The sequence below is a fragment of the Melospiza georgiana genome, chromosome Z, assembly GCF_028018845.1.
Source record: "Melospiza georgiana isolate bMelGeo1 chromosome Z, bMelGeo1.pri, whole genome shotgun sequence".
Classification (NCBI taxonomy): Eukaryota; Metazoa; Chordata; class Aves; order Passeriformes; family Passerellidae; genus Melospiza; species Melospiza georgiana.
In genome coordinates this window covers 33,999,913-34,010,441 of record NC_080465.1, presented here as the reverse complement: position 1 = coordinate 34,010,441, position 10,529 = coordinate 33,999,913, and the positions used below count along the sequence as shown (strand labels likewise).

The following is a 10,529-nucleotide window of genomic DNA, read 5'->3' as shown; positions in this document are numbered from 1 at the left end:
GCTGAAAGTTGTACAAGTACTTGTTAAAAATAATACTTTAAAAAAATCCAAAATGTAAAAGCATAATTGAAAAATAATGAATAAATCTGCCTGTGTACAGCTTAGGTGTCCCTATTTATTTTGTAGGTCATGGGGTAAACTAAGAAGAACATCTTCAGAATCACAGTTCATGTGGCTACCGTACCATTTCATAGGTGTAACTGGGGCGGAATGCATTCTGCCCCATCAGTACAGGAGGTGGTGGGGGCATGGGGATGTGAAAATGTCTTGATCTGGATGTGACGCCTGCATAATGGTCCCACACTCAGGCATGAACACATGCATGCACAACTGCCACTGGTGCCCCAGAGCTGCTGTTCATAGCTTCTTGCATTTCGTGGCAGAATTGGACAGGTTGTAATTAACTATTGATGAGTTTGCCATCCTAACTGTACATTATCCTCTGATCATTTTCAACCTTTTGTTTGACAATGGATGCCTTATAAAATCTTTATGCATCACTTAGCTAGTCTTGCTGTATCTTTCTTCTCTAGAAATATAATTGTCCTGGATGCTTTTCTTAATCTTCCTAAAATATTTGTCTCCAAACGTTTGAAGGAAGCAATGTAAAAACTCTGTAGAGCACCAGAAAAATCTCTCTACACATTAGATATTTGCTGCCTGACTCTTCCTGTTCTTTTAAATACATGAGGAAATATATATATATATGCCTATGTAAGTGTGATGGAAATTATAAAATTTTGCTCACTTGTAGTCTTAATTTTAAGGCTCCTTGTTCTGACACTGTGTCTGTTTCTCCTCTGTCTGTCACATTCACACTCACACACACATATTCAAAAACACACACAAAGGACACAAATTATTTCTTCAATCTGAAAGTCCTCAGTTTTCACAAAGAGCCTTAGAAATGGTACAGCAAGAAAGGCTACCCAGGCTCATCATCGCAGGTCAGCTCATCCGGCTGCTTCAACCTCCGTCAGTGCCATGCACACATGGAGTTGACAGGGGAGCAGAGTCTGGGCTCAGCCTTTAGACTTCTGATACAAACAGGCCTCAGGAATTTGTCTGCTGGTTTCACCCTTGTAGCTTCTGATGAACTCGGAAGGAAAAGGAGGGAAAAGATCAGTGACCTTTGACTGGTAAAGGACCTTAGCATATTTACGGTGGGCACCATCACCTCTGTTGCAGCAAACATCAAATTACCGCACAGCGCTGTTGACAGCATTAGCATCTGGAACCAGCAAAGAGGTGCTGCAGCCAACCAATGCCATTAATTGATCCCAAATTGGCTGTGTTTAGATCTCTTGGTCTTGGGCTTTGTCTGAAACCTGTGTTTGACTTTTTGGTGCTGCACTGGCTGCCAGCACTGTTCAACCCACAGTGCCCAATGCTCACAGGTACACGCAGGACCGGCATTATGATCTTGGCATGGGAATGCTGCAGACCCTACAAGGAAAGCATGCTTCAGCAGCTCCTCTGCCTACCTGAATTTTTAACTGCTATTCAGCAGTCAAAAAGCACACAATAAAATGGAAGGGGAGTGAATGCAGCCATGTGCACTGGCCTTCATGCACTTAAAATTTCTTAAAACACAGCATGTGCTCTCAAGTTACTTCACTATATAACTCTCTCTTCTGATGATCCATCTGAGAAGCACTTCTGGAGCCTGTACTTTTAGCAGCGTTCTTACAAATGAAGGTGTAAATGAGAAAAAAATTCCTCTTTTCATGAGATCAGCAGATTGTGTCTCAGATACTTTTATTGAAAATAAACTTTACTGAATTTCATGGTGACCTCAGCAGGAGATTCTCCTATGACAATAGAATGGGATATAGAGAATTGGCATTCATGATAGGAACCCAAGAGGATGAGATTGAGCTGAAATTTACCCAGGGATGGGCCAAACCAGTTAAAAAAATAGACTGTGCATCTTGTTTGACACTGAACCTATGCAGCAAGACATGTAGCAAATTCAAACAACTATTTCTAGCAGGCACAGTATGGCTTATGCCAATACAAAGCAATTAGTTGCTACATAAGCAGACAAAAGTGCCATTACAGACAGTATTTCTCAGCTGACCTTTTGCTAAGAAGCCATCTTGTTACTGTCTACCTGATAGCTCGATAGAGCAGCCAGTGGCAGCCTTGGGCTTCCCAAAGACAAATCAAAGTGCTCCAGATGGGACTTCCCTTCACTCACTGCAGATGTGTGTGGATGTTGGTGTGTGTGTGTGTGTCTGCGTGTGTGTGTGTGTGCTAGGGAATGGGGAGGGAAAGCCTGGTTCTTATACTCAATTTTGCCTTCACAGGGGATAAACAGGCAATTACACATCCTTTTATATTTGATGGCCAAGTGCTGAACTTGAAAGCACACTATTAGTTTGTGTCCCTTCAGGGCCAGTGCAATAAGTAGCCAGGAGAGCTGAGGCTAAGGAAGAGAGGGTGTTGTCTGCTGTTAGTGTGACAGTCTTGTCAGCAGCATTCACATTACTGGAAGGTAATAAAGTGACAAGTAAGTTATTAGAAAGATATGAGGTGAAATTGAACTGAAGCTTCTTTCTGCTCAGCTCAGTTTTTTTCCTGCTTTGTAATGGGCCACTATTTGTTACAAAACAAGCCTTGTCTTGAGATCTTATATAAAAAAAGAAATATTTATTCTTTGCAGGAAAGGTCACATGAATTTACAACATCACACTTTAAAGGAGAGGAATGGGAAAATAGTTTCATGACAACTACAGCTGCTATTTAAAAAAACACAGTGTCATCATAATGAACAATAATACTGGCAAAAGTCAGAGGACTTGTCAAAAACATGTCCATTTTTTAACCCTTTGGTGGTCCAGAACCATTTTCATTTAAGTGTCAGTGCCAAACATAACAGCAACAGTATTGGGATATACATGATCAATATACCTTGATCAAAAAAATCAAAGCTGTCATTCAATATCATGACTTGAACAGAGAAAACAAGCCACACAAGACTGGTTAACTACAGACTCAAGATAACACTACTTATGTAAAATAGTTGCTACTTCACTCTGTTATAGCCATTTTAAAGGCAGTGATAATGTTGCAGTGTTGGCAGGAAGAGACAGAAACCATGAGACTGGAACAGACATGTATTTGGGCAAACATGTGGGTGAAAGGTTCAGTTCATCATATGATGTTGCTCTGTTCCTGAAGTAGAAATGGGCATGGAAAAGAGTTCCTTTTATGTCCCTACAGAACGGGAGAAAAAAGCCAAACTCATCATGTGGCAACAGCAGGATATGCTGATGCTTATCTAGCAAAGTAGCACTACAGTCACTGTTTTGTTGAGTTACTATAGCAGCAAAGTCTTTTCCTTATGTCACTACATAAGAAAAAAGACAAAACTAAGAAAGAACTGAAATATACCAGCTGCCATCATGTGTCTGCCACTCACCTTTTCCCCACAGAGAACCCCTGCTGCCTTCTTGCCCTCAGTACAGACACCTTTGCTTCTCCTTTCAAATAAAAAGTGATTCTGTTGACCCAAAGAGAAAAGTGACAAAAACATTCTGGTGACTGAAGAACAGTTCTGTTCACATATGTGTCAGAAAAACTTAAGAGGAGCATGCGTCCACTCCTTGACCACACACTTTCCCTTCCTTGTAATTTACTCTGCCACCAATGTTGCTGTGAAAATGTCCTGCAGAATTTGAGTACAAATAAATTTCTAAAAATATGTCCTATTTTCTGACAGCAGCTGACATCCTTAATGACCACCATGTGAAAAATGGGTCCACATCAAGCATTTTGATTACAAAATATCATACACATTGAAGGAGAAATTTTTGGAACTAAATCCCTGGTCCTGAAAATGGTTCCTATCTCTGGAACAGATCAGACCTTGAATTATCATCTTTCATGATACCCACACAGCTCTTTGTCTTGTTGCTTTTACATTCCTACCCCATATATTTAGCTATGTTAGATCCTCAGCTGGGTGGAAAAGGCCAAAACTCAGGGAAAACTCAAGTGCATCCTGGGAGCCCCACTTCCTATTAAATGTACTAGACCAAATCAACTGAGGTACTGACCACTGCTGGCAGCTACTTCACAGAACCTGACTCGACTAATTTTTCCTAAACAGTTCCTTTTTTGGGGATGGAATAGGAAACATATAGGTGATGGAAAATATATAAACTTGTGGAACAGGCAGAAAAAGTACACTTTCAGTTCCACAACAGGAGGAAGGGAGACAGGGAAGAAGGGAGACAGAGAGGGCAGAAGGGAAGTTAAAAGTGAAGAAGGGAGGGAGAGACTGAAGAAGGCAGGAAGGCAGGCAGGCAGGCAGGAAGGAAGGAAGGAAGGAAGGAAGGAAGGAAGGAAGGAAGGAAGGAAGGAAGGAAGGAAGGAAGGAAGGAAGGAAGGAAGGAACATACACTGAAGTTTACCCATGGCAAACATGTTACAGAATTTCTTCTGTGTAAAATATCTACAGATCCCTAGGAAACATACAAATTTTATGAGCTCAGACATGAAAAGCCTTTGAGAGATCTTTAAGAGCAGTGCCCATGTGCTATTAAAGTTTTCAACCTATACCTTTCACATTTTGTCAAATTGAGTTGTGACTTGGTGACAGTGCTTATACCTTGTGTGCATGTCTACAGTGTCACCACAGCATCAGCTACAATTTAAAAGGCAAGGTTAAAATCTCATCTACAAAATAAAATGTACCTGATTGAAATATAGCTCAGAAAAATTGACTAAATATTTTAAGGTGTGCAAAAATATTTATGAGTTAAATTAGCTCTTTACTAATACCAGCTAATTGGTCCTCACAGGAGCACACTTATGGGCAAAATTGTATTAGTATTAGTGATAGCCTAACAGACTGAAACACAAGTTGGTAAGTGATATGATATGTATGAGGCTAAAAAGTTAGAAGGGGCTACCGGGGGTATTAAAACTCATGGTTTCCATTCTTGTGCTTTGATTGTGCTGTTTTCCTTCCAAATTTTCATACAGCTTTTCAAAAGATACCTAGGGATTAACCATTAACATCTGCTTTCCTGACCCACCATACCCTCCAACCCTCACAATGAAAAGAAAAATCCTAAACAACCTCCAGACAAATAATTCAGTTTCTAAAGGAGGTTCAGTACAGTTATTTTCTAATTGCAGACAAGGTTTTTTGATATTTACAGAAAAATACAACTACCTTGAAAAAAACAGTGAAACAATATGGGAAGAGTATATATAATAACTACAGGAACCAAAAAAGAAGGAACAAACTCCATGTAAAGGAAAGAGGATCTTCCTCAAAGCTGGTCTAGTTCTTGCAAAATGGTTTAGACTGACAGGTTTGGAAACCAAAGGGATAGCCACAGATTTGTCATAACATAAGCAACTGCAGAATACTTATCATGTCATCACTCCATTACAGGCCATGTTCTGTGCTGAAGAGATGAGATGTTTGGTCCTTATTACTGCACTCCGGGTCTCTGCTGAGATCACCCAGAAATGCTACTTTCAGTAAAACCAAGCTGCTATGCCAGAGCCCCTTTATGAATTTTTCAGATAATGTCAGATGACATAAATTCCACCACAAGAACAATTCTGATAAATACAGATTCTCATAGAGATGCATGCTAAGGTGAAAGGAGGGAAATGCCATTCAATTCAAAGTAAGTGTAAGTGCCCTTCTAAAAAAGAGAATGTCACTGTTCTGACATTAGTATCACTAACACTGAAAGAACTATTTTTGCCTAGATTTGCCTAAAATAACAGTAAGTAGTGTTCTGTCCACAAGACAGAAATGATATCTTCTACATAGATTAAGCAAAATCTGAATGAAATTAAAAATAGGACTTGTGAGCTCCTAACAGTTTTTTGGAGGTTTGTCCCTTCTTCCTTACTTTTTAGTATGTGCTGTTCAATTTTATGTAATAAGCAGATTTTTCTTTCTTTTATATTAATGATCTTCTGAATTTATCTACAGGTGATGTGTAAATTTTCAAACAAACTTATCAAACCCATTTGACCTCTAACAGAACCATAGTGAAATAAGAATGCTGAACAGTGATTCATTCAGTGAGGAATTTTTTATATACCTCAAATGCGTTTTTCATTAAAAAATTATATTTATTTATACCGTGCATACTACAAAAGAGTGGGTTTTTTTCCTGTATATATAATTCCATTTTTGTTCTTTTACTTTTTAGACTTTCTCTATTACTTGTTCCTATTAGCCTGGGAGGAGAGATGAGAGTGCAGTACAGGTAACACTACAAAGGTTCATGTGTTTTGGAAAAATGCACCCTTACTGTTCTAATTTACCTTTCTCACAAACACACTGAGCTTGCACAATATAAAACAAAACAAAGCATATCACTCAATTTAACAAGGCAAAGTAGTCGAGGTTTTGAAGAAAATAAAAAAGATGAAAGAAAAATGTCAGTGAAACAGCTTACTTTTTTGCTATAAAGTTTCTTTTTGATAAACCAGAAGGTAAATTTTTCTTATAGTTTCTGTGGAATTCACAAATGTTTTCAGGGCTTCATGAGTGCACAAAATAAAAAAATGATCAGAGGCTTGTAACTCAGGAACATAATGAGAATTCATAGAGAAATACTTTTCTTTTATTTTCTACAACTGGAAATACTGATTTATTAGATACTGATTCTTACTTTTGGAAACAAAAATACTGAAATGCATAAAACGTACTAAAAAAGAGGAAATCTATATTAAGAGTTTCCTCTAGAAAATGTAATAGGAGTTAAGTACTCAAGTGGACCTAAAAAGTAAGAATAATCAAAATGCACAGCAAAACAATACAGCAACAAGCTGAAACAATGGAGCATTTCTGACTCTTTGCTAAGAATAATGTTCTGGGTCAGTAAATACAGAAAAGGAACACATTCTCACTGAAGGAATATTTTATTGTATGCTGAAATATCCCTTAGGGGTTGCTTTGTTTGTTTGTTTTTGATTTTGTTATTGTTATTCGTTTTGTAAAGAAAAGAGTCTACAACACACATCCTAATGGCTTTGGCTGTAGATTGGGCTTAAGTAAATACCATCCCTCTGTCAGTATGGTGTGGTAACTAAGGCTGCCAGTGTGGTTTACCAGCTCAAGCAACATGTGTAAACACAGGAAACAAAAAAATTCAGAGGGCAGCCGCCTTTCTCTCTGCCTTTCATAACTGCTTGCTCCTTCTCTGTCTCCTGGTTGGGCTCACTCTCTTGCTCACTATATTTCTTGGACTTTTGTTATTTTCTGACAAATCATGCGAGTGAAACACAAAACATTAACACAACTAGACATCCTTTTTCTCTGTCTTCTAATTTTATCCAAAGGGAAAGTTACCCAATAAAAAGTCCAGCATATATTTTCAGAGCTACTAAGTGCTTCTGTCATTAATTTCTTTTGATTGTTTCTATAAAACATGCCTTAATCATACTACAGCACTTTCCATTGCAAAAAAGACAACTTTACAGAACAACATAGTTAACATTATTTCCCTGTTCATTTTGATTTTTTTTTAAAACACCACAAAAATCCAGGCTATAATAAGAAGCACACAAAATTATATTCATCTTTGTTCTGTGACAAGTAGTATCAGCATTTGTATCCCCAAATATTATGCATGTTTGACAAAACAAAATTTCTACTGGTTCACATGACAAAATTCTGGGGTTTTTTTTCACTTTTATGCAATGTAGTATATAAGGAATAAGGATGCACTATTATTTCTAGGAATAATTGGCACTTGAAAAAAGCACCAAGAATTCTGTATTTCACTTTACCTCTGTTCCCTCCCCAGTATTTTTCTGTGTGTAGTCCAAAAACTACAACTGTGGTTATGGTGAACAACTACATTTTCTTTTTTCAAAATGTGTGCAAAGTTGGCACTTTTGTATTAACACTAAACACTAATACTCTTTGTTTGGCATTCATGCCCTCATACTGACCAGATCACTTTTATCTAAGTGTATGTTTTTAAAGACACTTACTGAAAATATGGCAATAGTTTAAGAAAAAAAAAAGCATGGATATTATTACACATCCCCTTGTAGTGTACGAAAAAGTGCATGACTGGATTTATGTAATAGTACAAGACAAAAAACTGTATCAAATCAGGTACTGTAAAGCATGCCAGCACCTCTGTATTACTTATATCTAGCAGGTAGTTAAAACAAGACCGTGGTTCTTTTAAAAATGTGCATTAAAGCTAACATAAATGAGTAAAACTAGGCAGCAAACTATTTTTCCTGCTTATCTAACAGCTGAAGGTAACTGTAAAAATTAAGCAAAAAAATTAGAGTTAAACCACCATCAATACAATTGTTTTACATCATAGGCCTGTCAAGGCTCAATATATATATACAAGTGTAACAGCCATGCTTAGTAGAACGTTATCCCCAATGCTTAGAAGACACAAAGACAACTAAGTAGATTGTTTTTTCTTTCTCTTTTTGTTTGTTTGCAATTTTTTTGTGTTTTTGGGGGGATTTTTGTGTGTTTTTTTGTTCTTTTTTTTGTTTCATTTTGGGTTTGGTTTTTTTTGTTCTTTTTTTGTTCTTTTTTTTTTTCAGGCAAAAGTTATGGGAAGAACAAACTGGCTCTTTGGGGATGACCAAAAACATTCTAACAGAACTAGGGACAACTGCAGTTTTTCTATTTGTTTGTTTGTTTTTGTTTGTTTTTTTATCAAGAATCTCTTCCCCCAAATTAAAGGTCCTACGTTTTTGTTTCTACTAAAAAAAAAAAAAAAAAAAAAAAAAAAAGAAAAAAACCCCAACAACCAAGAAAGGGGAAAAAGCACCTGGTGTTTTTTTCTTTTGCTAAAAAAGAAAAGAAAAAATTATATATATATATATATGTATATTTATGAGTGTGTGTATACATATACATATACATATACATATACATATACATATACATATATGCATATATATGAAGGGAGACTGTATATGGCAGTTCAGATGTAGTGGGCCCTCTCTGAGAGCTGGCATTATGCTGTGTCCATCCTTGACCTAATCTACCGAAGTGAAAGGAATGTTTTTATGCAGGTTGGGGTTCTGGCTGTGCCGGTTTCGGCTACGGACAGAGGAGAACATCATGTTGCACCCAGGGACTTTGCACTTGTGCATTTCTCGCAAGTGCACTGTTTTGTAGTGCACTCTGAGGGTTCCCTTGTTGCTGTACATTTTGTGGCAAATGTTACACATTATCCCACCGTTGCTCACCGAAACACTGTTGAACATGAGGGATCCTGGGACATCGGTGCCCATACCTACAGCTAAGGCAGGGGCATCTGCTTTGTGGGCAGATTCCCCGCTGTCACTTGCCCCATCGACGTCGTCCAGGAGAATACCCTCATCGCTTCCTGCATCGGATTCTCTTGAGGAATGGATACTGCTGCTGGACTGGATGCTGGAGGTGGTGCTCAGGTCTAGTACCATATAGTCTTCTGCCATGCCCCTGCCGTACCCATTCATATGGGAATCCTCAGTGCCAGCAGGCGAGGAGGTGTCTTCCCTTATGTCAAGCCCCATCTGATGCTGAGCGCCATATATCTTCACCAAAAATTCATCGCGGAGGTCCTTACTAAGGGAAGGCTGTGAAGTGTCCAAGCCCATGTCATCCAGTTCTTTGGTCAACAGTTTACGGTGCAGGTTTATGTTAGCACTGTGTCTGGGAAAGGAAGAGGGAAGGGAGAAAAGGAAAAATGTACAGTATTTTTGATTAAACATACAGTCAAAAAACACCAAATCCAAATTATGATTTACTGATAATTTCTCATAAAAATATCCTCTATCCATGTTGCTTGGAAATTTCAGTCTTTTTATAAGTGGGCAAATTGCAACATAAAAACTAAACAAAACAAGCAAATTCCCCCCCTTATTGCTTTTCTTTTTAGCTGCTGCTCCTCAACATTAGTCTCCAACAGCAGCTACAGCCCTTTTATTTGAAATTTAAAAAATAACAAATTGTACTAGCAAAAAGTACAAAATTATCTTCTTGATTCCTGAATCCCTGCTGACTTTCTTTCTCTTCAAGAGGCAAAAATATTAATATATGGAATGTGTGTCTAGCCATGTTTTTATATACTTATTCATACATACATACATAAAAAAGTGTTTATATATATATATGTACTCACATAACTCTGTAAGTGAAATATCTGAGCAAAGTAAAATAAAGGTAACCAAATAAGACATTGTCAGAGGTCCTGATTCTGGTAATTTAATTCTTGTATAAAGGGATTCAGAATCAGGCCAAACCAAGATGAAGAAGACTTGAGGGGTTTAAGAGAACAAGTCTTTGAAATCTACATGTAAGTTTCTGAAAATCTTAGTCAAAGTTAGTGATTTCATCCTTCTAAGTTGTCACTGCCACTCCTCCTTGTCCTTTTCCCTGCACTGTCTGCATGCAGTGCTGATTGACTCAAGCAGTGTAATGTCCAGTAAAAAACCCCATTATTGGCAGTGAGAATTTTGCCTCAAATCAATCCAAAACCTTAAGCATGGTTTGGTTTATTTATTTGCTGAAGTTACTG

At 37.7% G+C, this 10,529-nt stretch overlaps 1 protein-coding gene across 1 annotated transcript in view; it reads right to left on the bottom strand.

Moving 5' to 3' along the window:
• Nucleotides 1-9,003: 9,003 nt before the first annotated feature.
• BNC2 (basonuclin zinc finger protein 2) overlaps nt 9,004-10,529 on the bottom strand; it is a 226,060-nt gene continuing 224,534 nt past the window's right edge. Inside the window, exon 5 of the mRNA XM_058044119.1 lies at nt 9,004-9,664. Coding sequence (XP_057900102.1) covers nt 9,004-9,664 — 661 coding nt within the window. The remainder of the gene's footprint in view (nt 9,665-10,529) is intronic.